The sequence below is a fragment of the Melanostigma gelatinosum genome, assembly GCF_949748355.1.
Source record: "Melanostigma gelatinosum genome assembly, chromosome: 18".
Lineage (NCBI taxonomy): Eukaryota > Metazoa > Chordata > Actinopteri > Perciformes > Zoarcidae > Melanostigma > Melanostigma gelatinosum.
The window spans coordinates 4,968,301-4,979,201 of record NC_136651.1 but is presented as its reverse complement, the minus strand read 5'-3'; the positions used below and the strand labels follow the sequence as shown (position 1 = coordinate 4,979,201).

The 10,901-nt window shown below is 40.4% G+C and overlaps 2 protein-coding genes across 4 annotated transcripts; both read left to right on the top strand.

The window, feature by feature from the left end:
• The first annotated feature begins 603 nt into the window (after positions 1-603).
• On the top strand, positions 604-4,708 carry st6galnac4 (ST6 (alpha-N-acetyl-neuraminyl-2,3-beta-galactosyl-1,3)-N-acetylgalactosaminide alpha-2,6-sialyltransferase 4). Its single transcript, XM_079289065.1, has 5 exons — positions 604-940; positions 1,051-1,194; positions 1,898-2,307; positions 2,854-2,961; positions 3,071-4,708. Exons 1-5 carry the CDS (start codon positions 917-919, stop codon positions 3,255-3,257), a joined length of 873 nt encoding a protein of 290 aa, XP_079145191.1. The 5' UTR covers positions 604-916; the 3' UTR covers positions 3,258-4,708.
• Positions 4,709-5,713: 1,005 nt separating this feature from the next.
• st6galnac6 (ST6 (alpha-N-acetyl-neuraminyl-2,3-beta-galactosyl-1,3)-N-acetylgalactosaminide alpha-2,6-sialyltransferase 6) lies at positions 5,714-10,625 on the top strand. 3 transcript variants are annotated; one of them, XM_079289270.1, is made up of 6 exons: positions 5,714-5,807; positions 6,209-6,284; positions 7,721-7,915; positions 8,698-9,110; positions 9,198-9,305; positions 9,436-10,625. In XM_079289270.1, the coding sequence occupies exons 2-6, from the start codon at positions 6,264-6,266 to the stop codon at positions 9,626-9,628; spliced, it is 930 nt and encodes a 309-aa protein (XP_079145396.1). In that variant the 5' UTR covers positions 5,714-5,807; positions 6,209-6,263; the 3' UTR covers positions 9,629-10,625. The 3 variants fall into 3 exon arrangements, with proteins under 3 accessions (XP_079145396.1, XP_079145397.1, XP_079145395.1); XM_079289271.1 differs by having other exon boundaries at positions 5,732-5,807; positions 6,235-6,284; XM_079289269.1 differs by having other exon boundaries at positions 5,799-5,822; positions 7,700-7,915.
• The last annotated feature ends 276 nt before the right edge of the window (positions 10,626-10,901 follow it).

The window sequence follows — 10,901 nt, the reverse complement described above, 5'->3', positions numbered from 1 at the left end:
ACCAATCGGATGGACGTAAAGAGGGAAAAAATCAGGTCGCAGTTTAAAGTCCGTCATACATCGCCCTTTAAAAAATAGAAGGTAAAAACTGTCAGAAAGGTTCCCGTGGTACATACAATTACATGTTGCCCAGTATTTTGCTAATATTAGTACTTTTTTTTCTGGTGCAAGGACTTGCCTTTGTCATGGTAATGTTTTAAGAACAAGTAAAGACGTTCGCGCTCGGCCTTCGCAAAGGACCGTACATTTACGAGTGGTCCCTGAAGGCGGCATTGCAAAATTGCCCTGGTGAAAATGCTTTTGAATCACAGCGATATAAAGACATTGTTTCCGGTTTTGGCATATGCCTTTCAGAATAAAAGTGCGAAAATCACATAGGTTTACCTAGTACCGCGTATGTCTTACGCGGTACTTCTCAGGTCATATTCTATTTACTGTACGCTAAGATGTAAGGCCACGTTTTTGCATAAATGTATGCGCGTATGTTTGTGTTGTGTGTTCAGATCGTTCAGATGACACGTTTATTTTGAAAAAGGCGGATCGGAAGCCACGGTCTGGATATAGAGGAACACATTATAGTCTATTATTAGGCGGGGCCTTGAAGTACTGCATCAACACAACGGCTCAGATAACAGTAAAGAACTAGACGGATTTCAGGTGATAGTTAATTCAAACATGCCGACTAGAATAGCGGAACAGACCGCAAGGTGATGGACGTTAAACGGAAAAGAAACGGATCCTGGATTTAAGAGCACTCATCGGAATTTACCGAGAGCAGCCATTCATATCTGTGAATATGAATCACCATGAATATGACTCCTCCATGTCTGGGCTTGTCTCAGTCTCGCCGCTTCTGCTTCGAGTTAAACGGCAGGAAAAATGAGCGTCGCCGGGCTTCCTGCAGCAGGGCTTTCCCATGGGTCTTGATATGAAACATCAGGTACGAGCCGGTTATTTAAAGTATAAAATAATCGATAAAATAATAGATGGATGTACTGTACGTCAACGGATAAACATGCAACTCCCCCCCCCCCCCCCCGATCAATACAGATGTGCTGGCTCTGTCTGCTCAGCCTGAGCCTCCCTCTGTTGTTTTGGTTTGGACACGTGATCACACGGGACGGTCTGTCTCACGTTCTGCAAAGCAACGGGCTCAGGGGCTATGGGAGGATCACGCCTGGCAGGATGGACCAGGTGAGAGGGAGAGAGACAACTTCTAAATTTTAAAAGAAATGGTGCACAGTTACAAAATAATTTCACTGCAGGTTAATAGCAGACCACCTCACGGTGTCACTCAGAGAGAACCAGGACATTGTGATGTAGCATTTCAAAATTAAAGCCCTTCAAAATCTCATTCATCAGCTAACTTCAAATCACATTCATCAGACAATTGGTGTTACAAAAAATACACAGTCATATAGAATCACACGACAAATGCTTTCACATGACACCATCACCTGTATAAAATCCAACTGTTGTATTGTTGTTAGATACACTGAGAAAACAGCCTACCTGGCACAGGCCCAAGGCCCCAAAGTGTCGGGGTCCTCCCTGGCCTTTACCCACAACATGTCACTCAAAGATACACGCACCAACCAGGGAAAGACTAAAAATGACCACAAAGAAACATAATACGACTACAAAGAGACATGAAAAAACTACAAACAGATGCAAAGCAGCTGCAAAGAGACACAAAATTACCACAAATTCAACTTTGGTTACTTAAATCATATTATTTGGGGGACGTTTTCGATCTACAAAAAGTAACAGATCAGGCTTCAAAGTCAGACAAAACATATGTACATCAATACATATGTAATTCTGGCAGCATTACTGTGAGATATAATTCCCTATATGACCTAAAACACCTTTATCATTCTGCCCTCTTTCTCAACAGCTCCTTTACATGCACTGCAGCCAGTGTGCCTTGGTCTCCAGCTCAGGTCAGATGTTCGGAGCTGGAGTTGGAGAAGAGATAGACAAAGTCGGATGCGTGATCCGGATGAACAATGCACCCACACAGGGGTATGAGAAAGACGTAGGGAACCGCACCAGTGTTCGGGTTGTCTCTCACACCAGTGTTCCCTTGCTGGTAAGAAATGAGCACTACTATTTCCAGCAATCAGAAGACACCACATATGTGTTCTGGGGTCCCGATAGGAACATGAGGCAAGACGGGAAAGGACACGTCTTTAATACTCTCCTGAAAATAGCAGAGAAGTACCCAAAAGTCAGAATCTACGCTGTGACCACAGAGAAGATTCGGTACTGTGATGGCGTGTTTCAGAATGAAACTGGGAAAAACAGGTACAGTATGAGTTTAGAGTCCTAATCTAATAAATGAAAGCTATGAGTGAAGCACTGTTTGTTTGTTTTCCATGTATTTTAATAAACCAAAGTTACAGCCAGTTGTGGAGGAAGAATTAAGTAAAAGTAATTTTACCATACTGTAAAAATACAAGTAAAAGTCCTGCATTGAAAATGTTACTGAGCTAAAAGTATACTTAAATGTACTTTATTATTAGAAGTGCACAATGAAGAGAAATGTCCTCTGTGAGTTGCCAATTCATTTTTCTATCAATATGCTAATTAGCTGTTTTAACTGTCAATTTCTGTTTGTCACAGCTCCTTTCAAAATAAGAAGCTTCCATGTGTACAGGAAATAACAAAATAAAGCCATGGAACAAAATACACTTACAAACGATTTTTTATAAAGATCTCACTAAATTAGTATGACTAAAGTAATATACAAACTGATGATGTAATGTGCAGTTAATGACTGGAACCAGGCTTTTATTTTGGTCCTGTTAGAGTTTTAAATGAGCCTGAACAAGTGTCTGCTGTCTCACTCAGAATGAAGACGGGGGCGTTTCTCAGTACTGGATTCTTCGCAATGATTCTGGCTATAGATATATGTGACAGCATCCATGTTTATGGAATGATCGACGACAACTACTGCAGGTGAGACATTTTACATAATGACACATTTTATCCGAACTCGAGCTCCATCTTCTTTTTAAGTTTCGTAAATAACCGTGACCGAACTCCGGTACTTTTCTGCCCCTGACAGTCGAGCCAATCACAGCGTCGTTCCTTACCATTACTACGAGAGGAACCGGATCGACGAGTGCAAGATGTACAGGTTCCACGAGCACACACAACGCGGGGGTCATCGCTTCATCACTGAGAAGGCCATATATGCCAAATGGGCAACACGCCACAAGATGGAGTTCAAACACCCCTCTTGGAGCCTCTAAAGAAGGAGATGTTTAAACTCAGAAGATGTTGAATGTACAGTTGTATTACTGTTTTTTTCTGGCTTTTATAGTCTTCTTTGCTAAAGATTTTGACCGTTTTTAAATAGAAAAAAAAATTCCATTTGATGCTGGCATAGTGGATAAAATAATCCGCAGCCATGGATATAAAATAATGCTTTAGATGTACCAGATGTAAAAGTCAGCTGGTACCACTGTCAGTATCACTGAACACTTACCGTTATTTAGAGCCATACATCAGTATACTGACAAAGCATTAAGCCACTAAACTAGAGCGTAAAACCAGTTTATACCAAAGCTTTTCTTTATACCCGTGCCTTGACTTTCAGTCTTATTTTGCGATTTGATGCTGCAACCAGTCGTGCAGCTACAATATGCACCTTTGTTTAAGGCTGCAACTAACGACGACTAACTGGCATTTATTTTCTCAATGAGTCAGTTCATCATTTGTTCTACAAATTGTCAGAGAGTAGTAAAAAAAAAAAAAAGCCCATTGCAGTATCCCAGAACTGAATTTGATGTATTTAAATTACTTGTTTTGTTCAACCATTTGTCCAAAACCCAAAGTTATTAAATTGACAGTCTTAGAAGACTCAGAAAACCAGCAAATCATCCCATTTGAGAAGCTGGATCCAGGATATTTTTTTGTGTGCATTTTTGCAGAAAAATCAATCAGCTGATTGATTAATTGAGTAATCGTTTCAGTTTACTTTCCCTGACTGCAACCAGTTACAGTGTTGTAATGCTTGAAGTAGTAGTAGTTGTAGTAGTTAGCTTCTGATTTCATCAAAACATTTTTCTTTTAATGTTAACCGTGTCCACATGTTTCCATTTGGGAGCTGAGTGCCATTTAACTCGATGAGAGAACATGCAGTGTGTTGTGGAGAATGTGGGGATGGAGTTTGCATTATGTAAACGTGATGGCACGTATACGAACCACAGAGAAGTATTCAAATGTAATTCAAATGTAACTGCAGAGAAGTCGACAGACCACAGTCCTCTGACATACAGCCCACAGCTTCAGTGGCCAACAAACACAGTATTAAAAACAACGAGCATGATGGGAGAATACGAGCAGTTCTTTGTGGCTGACGGGACAAATGCAGTTTGGTGTTTTGTTTTAAACATATGGGACTTTCCCTTCGGATTTCTTCTGCTGGTTTACAATGAAAAACATAGCGCTGCCTTTTTCAGTCACGTAATCCTTATTTCGTGACGAATTCCAAAGACTGTAATATTATTTGCGCTACTGAGCAAACTGTCAAAGTATTTCACTGTAATTTACATTTCAGACCGGAAGTATTTGAATTCATGTGATTATTGACTTTTTTGGTACGCACAGATTTATGTTGTGAACTGTGCAAAGTACAAACTTGAATGTAAACTTGACCACTGGTTACTGCAGAGCGGTGCAAACATGAATAAATCTGCTGACAGTCTGCATGTGTGTGAGCTCGACTTTGAATGAGACTAAAATGGTATTAATGTCTGTCATGTTTGAACTGTGTCTACACATGGGAACGCAGTGAAAGGCTCTTCGCACACGTGGTCCACCCTCACAGGTGTTGTCACTGATAAGACTTCTTGGCAGGACAGTGTGGGCGTGTACAAACAGTTTCACACGCTCTAACAGGGACTGCGCTTCATTTTTATTTCCAAATTCCTGTACCTGCTATTGTCCTGCTGTATATTGAAAGGGCATTCTATTTAACCCCTTCATATACAAATAACCCAAAATTTGAAGTGAGCCCCCTGCATTTGCCGCTTGAATCTCCCTTAATCCAGGCAGAAAGCCCATTAAAACACATTGATATATTATAATCCACCCAGGTAACAATTAAATAACTGCAGATTTCAATTTGTAGTGAACACCTGAGTTTCCACCTTAACTGAAAAGTCAAATTGAGCGGTGCCTGTCATGCTATTTTGTAAATTCTAAGGATTTCTTGAACCTCTTCATATACAAATAAACCCAGATTTAGTGTGAACCTGTGAATTTGCAACCTGATGGAAATATAAGGCCCTTTTAAGCTACAAATGAAGATATGTTGTACACTTTAAACACATGTAAGTTTACCCAGAAAATCCCATAACAACCTCATTATATAATCCACTAAAATCCACCTTCAATCAGGATAAACTCATTTTCTGACTAACAATAATATCATGGATGTGTACCTGACAAATATTTCAGATCGCCAATGTAAAGCAAAATCTCAACCCGAATAACAATTCAAATTGCTATTAGTTTCTCAAATACCTCAAATGAATTAAGGAGACGTAAATATAAATGATTTGTAATGCTTCTCTTGGATATCTAGCTCATGTATCTTTTTATTATCGTACAATTTTAAAGGGAACTTTGAAATGCACAAACCCCCACCCACGCGCACATCACCGTGCTGCAGTGGGAGACGTGATGATGACGTCAGCTAGTGGCGCAGGACGATGGGGTACGACAGGAAGATGACAACGAGAGCAGACATCGAGACCGCAGAAGGCCATGAAACGGCAAACACCGGATTAACAGTGGTGCGAACATGTCATGTTAGTTAATATCTCAATCATATCTGTTGTTGTTGTTAAAAAAAAGAATCAGTAGATGTACGTCAACACCGGAGGAACAATGGATGCGTAGGATGTTGTTTTTTTATTTTGGTGAACGTAATAACATTTATTGCCTTTTATGTATATAGCGTTTGGTAAATATAAGCTTAAATAAAGATAACGATCGCGAGACTGCTATGAGCCGATTTCATAATGTCCTATGCAGCCGAGTGAGGAAATAGCTGTGCACGTTTTATTGTTATAGCATCGGTGTGATGCTGATGCGTAAAAATCATTTATTTGAACACAATATTTGATATCAACCGAGCCATAACATTTGCATTACATGATTCCAATCTGCAGTTTATTTGTCTCGTCCCGGACAGATATGAGGACAGACGGCCTCCGGCAGTGTGTTGGTGCACATCCTGACCAGACAGCATGGGGCTGAAGATCAGCAAGGTAAGAAAAGACAACACAGTTCGCTAAAGTTGGAAAGATATTCACAGACTTGGACTTCCCGGATCAATAACTCGTTAGAAACGTGTTTTTTTTAAGTCAAAGGCACATTTTTCTATAATAGCTGTTGTAGTATAAGGAGGAGCCCATTAATGTATGAAGTGATCTTTGTCACACTACTTCATAAGTTATTCAATATCTTTCCCAATAAAAATTCACCATAATTCGTCAAAAGCACATTTGTCTATAATAGCTGTCGTGGTATAACAAGGAGGAGCCCACTGATGTATGAAGTGACTTTGGTCAGACGACACTTCATAACAAAGAAGCTATTGAATATATTGGTAGTATGTCTTTTCGCCATTGCGCTTTGGGGACGGTCCCCGCGCACTCGTCTCACAACACATTGAGACCGATGTTATTCGTGCAGTTCGGAGGACAGTCCGGTTAGATTAAACTGAGGTTGTAGCTCGTCGTCTACTTGATACGGTTACAGAGAGGCATCGTTTGTCTTTCAACAACTTTTTGCTGACGATTTATTGATCCGCGGAAGTCCGAATCTGTGAATATCTTTACAACTTTACCGAACTAGAAATGAGCAAACAACTGTAGGGTGTGGCGCTCAGACCTCTTGACCTTCATCGCCAGTATTATCGTTATTAGTATGATTACATCCATGCAGGTATATCATTGTCGTTATTGTTTACAAGTGGTGGATGAAGTATTTAGATCCTTTACTAAGTAAAACTACTAATATCACACTTAAAAACACCACTCTTGCATTGAACATATTATTTAGATACAAGTATTTATCATCAGGAAAATGATCTGTTGCTATTATATATAACATTATATTATTAGTATGCATGCCTTAATGTATAAACTGCATCTTTCGTTGAGTTGGAGTTTTTAAAATATCTTATGTGGAGCTGCAACCAATGATTATTTTCATTATTAATTGGTTGATTAGCTTCTCAATTGTTTGGTTTCTATGTCCATGACTCAGAGCCCAAAAATATCAATTACTTGTTTTGTCTGACAAAAAGTCCAAAGCCCAAAATGATTCAGAGGGGTGGCTAAGTGGTTATAGCTAATGCATGGATGGATAATTCATGACAAAGCTGAAAAAGCTGTGGTTGACATTTCTGCATGAAAAGCTAAAATATATAAAAGTATATATCTATACTATATAAAGTATATACCATTGGGTAGTTAAATATGCAAAAATGCATCATATTTTATGAGCTCTTCATGGGTTTTTCATGTAAAATCTGAATTTGTAAAGTAACTACTGCTGTTAGATAAAGTTGTGGAGTGAAAAGTACAAGAATTCCCTCTGAAATGTAGTGGAGTGGATATATATGGTATAGCAGACCGTATAAAGTGGCACAAAATTGTAATTCTTGTGCTTCGTTCAGCGCTGTTGTTTTCCACTGCAGGGAGAACAGAGCCACAGGCTGGTGATCTTCGCAGCCATCTTCGTCCTGATGACACTCCTCATCCTGTACGGCTCCAACAATGTCAACGAGTCTGTATACGCTCCCTTCCACGTGGCTACAAATTATGCCATCAAGGCCACAGATCTGAAGAAGTGGTCCGGGAAAGACGGTTATGTGCCATTTCACGGGAACAAGGTATTTAACAGCTCGAACACAAAAAAAAAGGTGTTTTTATGACGTGAAAATCCACATATGTTTAGATTTCTATGTCATTGTGACTGAGACGATGTGTTTCTGTCACTGAAGGACTGCTTTGAACACCAGTGGACATGTCATTTGATTGGCTACTATCATCAGTGAAGGATGCAGCAGAAGGGAAAAGTTACTGTTGCACTGACTGAATGTTTTTGTTAACTTCAGTACTCTTAACAGGAGTAAAAAAACACATGATAGCAAAAGGAAGTTGTACACCAATAGAAACTAAACGCATGGACCTCCACCTCGTTCGTTTGCTTCTATTTTTACCGGCACATCTTTTCCAGCCTTTACAGCACTCGGTCAGAGGTCCAGGAAGCACAATGACCAATTCCATGTGTTGTAAATCATATATGACATTTGCACACACACAAGAGAGAGAGACCCAACAGTCGGACAAGTCCGTGAGTCAGAGAAGTTATTTCACACAGCGTTCCCTAAGAAGAGAAATGTGGACCAGAGAGACCAGAGTCTTTAACCGAGAATACACAGACTCATATATCTTCATTCTTCCGAGAGGCAGTTGAAAACCAGTATGTCTCATATGTTCAGAGACAGCGTGTGAAGCGTCACAGCGCTGTTAACTCAACTTCCAAATTCAGCGATGTCAATATCGCATCCACATTTTGTTTTTAGAAAACAAATACACGATTGGGGAAGGGGAACTCCTCAGCTACACTAATGATGGACTGTATTTACACCTTAAATGTTTTTCATTTCAGAGTATGAACCTACGCTGTCAGAAATGTGCGCTGGTGACGAGCTCCAGCCACGTCCTGGGCAGTCGAGCAGGAGAAGACATCGACCGCACGGAGTGCGTGATTCGTATGAACGACGCTCCCACGTTGGGCTACGAGACTGATGTAGGGAACCAGACCTCTCTGAGGGTCGTGGCCCACTCCAGTGTGTTCAGGGTGATCCGGAAGCCTAATGAGTTCCTACAGAGGCCAGACAGCAGCCCTGTGATCATCTTCTGGGGACCCCCGAGCAAGATCGGCAAGGAGGGCAAAGGAACACTGTACAGGTTGATCCAGAGAGTCGGCATGACCTACAACAACTTGTCTTGTTTCAGTATCACAGCCAACAAGATGCGCAGATTTGACAGCCTGTTTCACAGGGAGACTGGACGAGACAGGTGAGTATTTAGGGAGCGAGCGAATCATATTTATTTGGGTAAAAGTCACTTTTCTTTTTCCAATATATTTTGTTTTTCTCTGCTCAGACAAAAATCTCACTCGTGGTTGAGCACAGGGTGGTTCACCATGGTCATAGCCATCGAGATGTGTGATAGCATCAAAGTATACGGGATGGTTCCACCAAATCACTGCGGGTGAGTAATGATGGCACTCGTCAGCCTATGTAGACTCATTAAAACACTATAAAGCCATCAGTCGACTCATTATCACAAATCACAGATAGGCTGGGTGTGAATTAGAAGATTAAACCTCTTATTGTTCTAGGAAATCCAAAGCTGGATCCAAGAAGATGCCCTACCACTACTACAAGCCCAGGGGTCCTGATGAATGTGTGACATACTTGCAGAATGAGGGCAGCCGGAGAGGGAACCACCATCGCTTTATCACAGAGAAACAAGTGTTTGCACGCTGGGCAAAGCAGTACAACATCACCTTCACTCATCCCAAATGGTTCTAGACTTTTGTGAAAACCACAGAGATCCATCAGTGCCGAGAGAGGCCTGGAATGAGGCTTCAAAGAAAGAACACGATGAAATACTGCTGTTATCAGGAACAGCCACAAGGATGAAACATGTTTTGGACAAAACTATTATTGGACCGATTGACTGAGGAGAAGAGTGCAGGATCTGAGTTTGGAGAGGAATTACTATATTGTGTATATTCCACATGGACTTGTGGTGGCCAGCAGACGGGTGTTTTCGTAAATTGAATTTGTACATGTTTGTAGTATTTTTGTTGTTATGTACTAAAAAGGCATTATGTTTCCCATGGGAAGAGGGAATTATATCAGCAGGCATTCTCATTGGATAAGACTAAGTGGCCTACAAAACACTATGTCAGCTCGAGAGGAGACTATTCTCTACAGTAATTGCAGTCTGATTCAGCAGACCACTAATTCATTCTACATGTACATTGGTGCAGCGTGTGTGAGCAATACAGCTGGGAACAACAGTTCCTGAACAGATGCCAAAACCATACTTTTGTTCTCTTAGCTTAAATAATACAAGCATTTCAACATACATTTTGATTCATAAACAACTAAAGAACATCTTCAATTTGGCCAACAGGATTTTAATGAGGAAAATTCTGATTTCACATGTAAAGACGACTGCCAGCTTAGTATACTTGGTGCTACAGATACTCTGTTGATTCAACAGTGACAAACTATTACACTGCAGTTTGTGCATCAGCTATCTTGCCTGTAATAATTAAGACACATTGAGATTGCTGAAACTACGTGGCACCACATTTATTCTAGAGATACCGATTGCCACATTATAAAGATTTGAAATCTCAGAGTTGTTATGACATTCATTTCTTACTGAACTACTGATTACTGATCTAAAACCTTTTTTTTTTATATACCTCAGTGGCATTCCAGTGCATGCAGCTTGTGTTTAAAGTCCACAGAATGCATCATGGTCGTGTTGTGTATCAGTATGTTACCCTGAGGACCGCACGATTCAATTAAAAGTGAAATTGTCATAAAACTAAACACGAGAAGGGTTCAATGTCTTTCACTGCGTTGCCTTTTGCAAGTTGTTTATCGGTGAACGTGTCGTCGGAATATTTATCGTCAAGGAGAGGCCGTCATCACCGATTGTTGTGATGAAGCCTAAAATAACATGGGTTTTATATATAATGCAGTCAGTATCTATAACAACTACACAAACACACATTTTATAATCAAATGACGGTAGACGAAGTATTGGAAACGTGAACAAAACTAA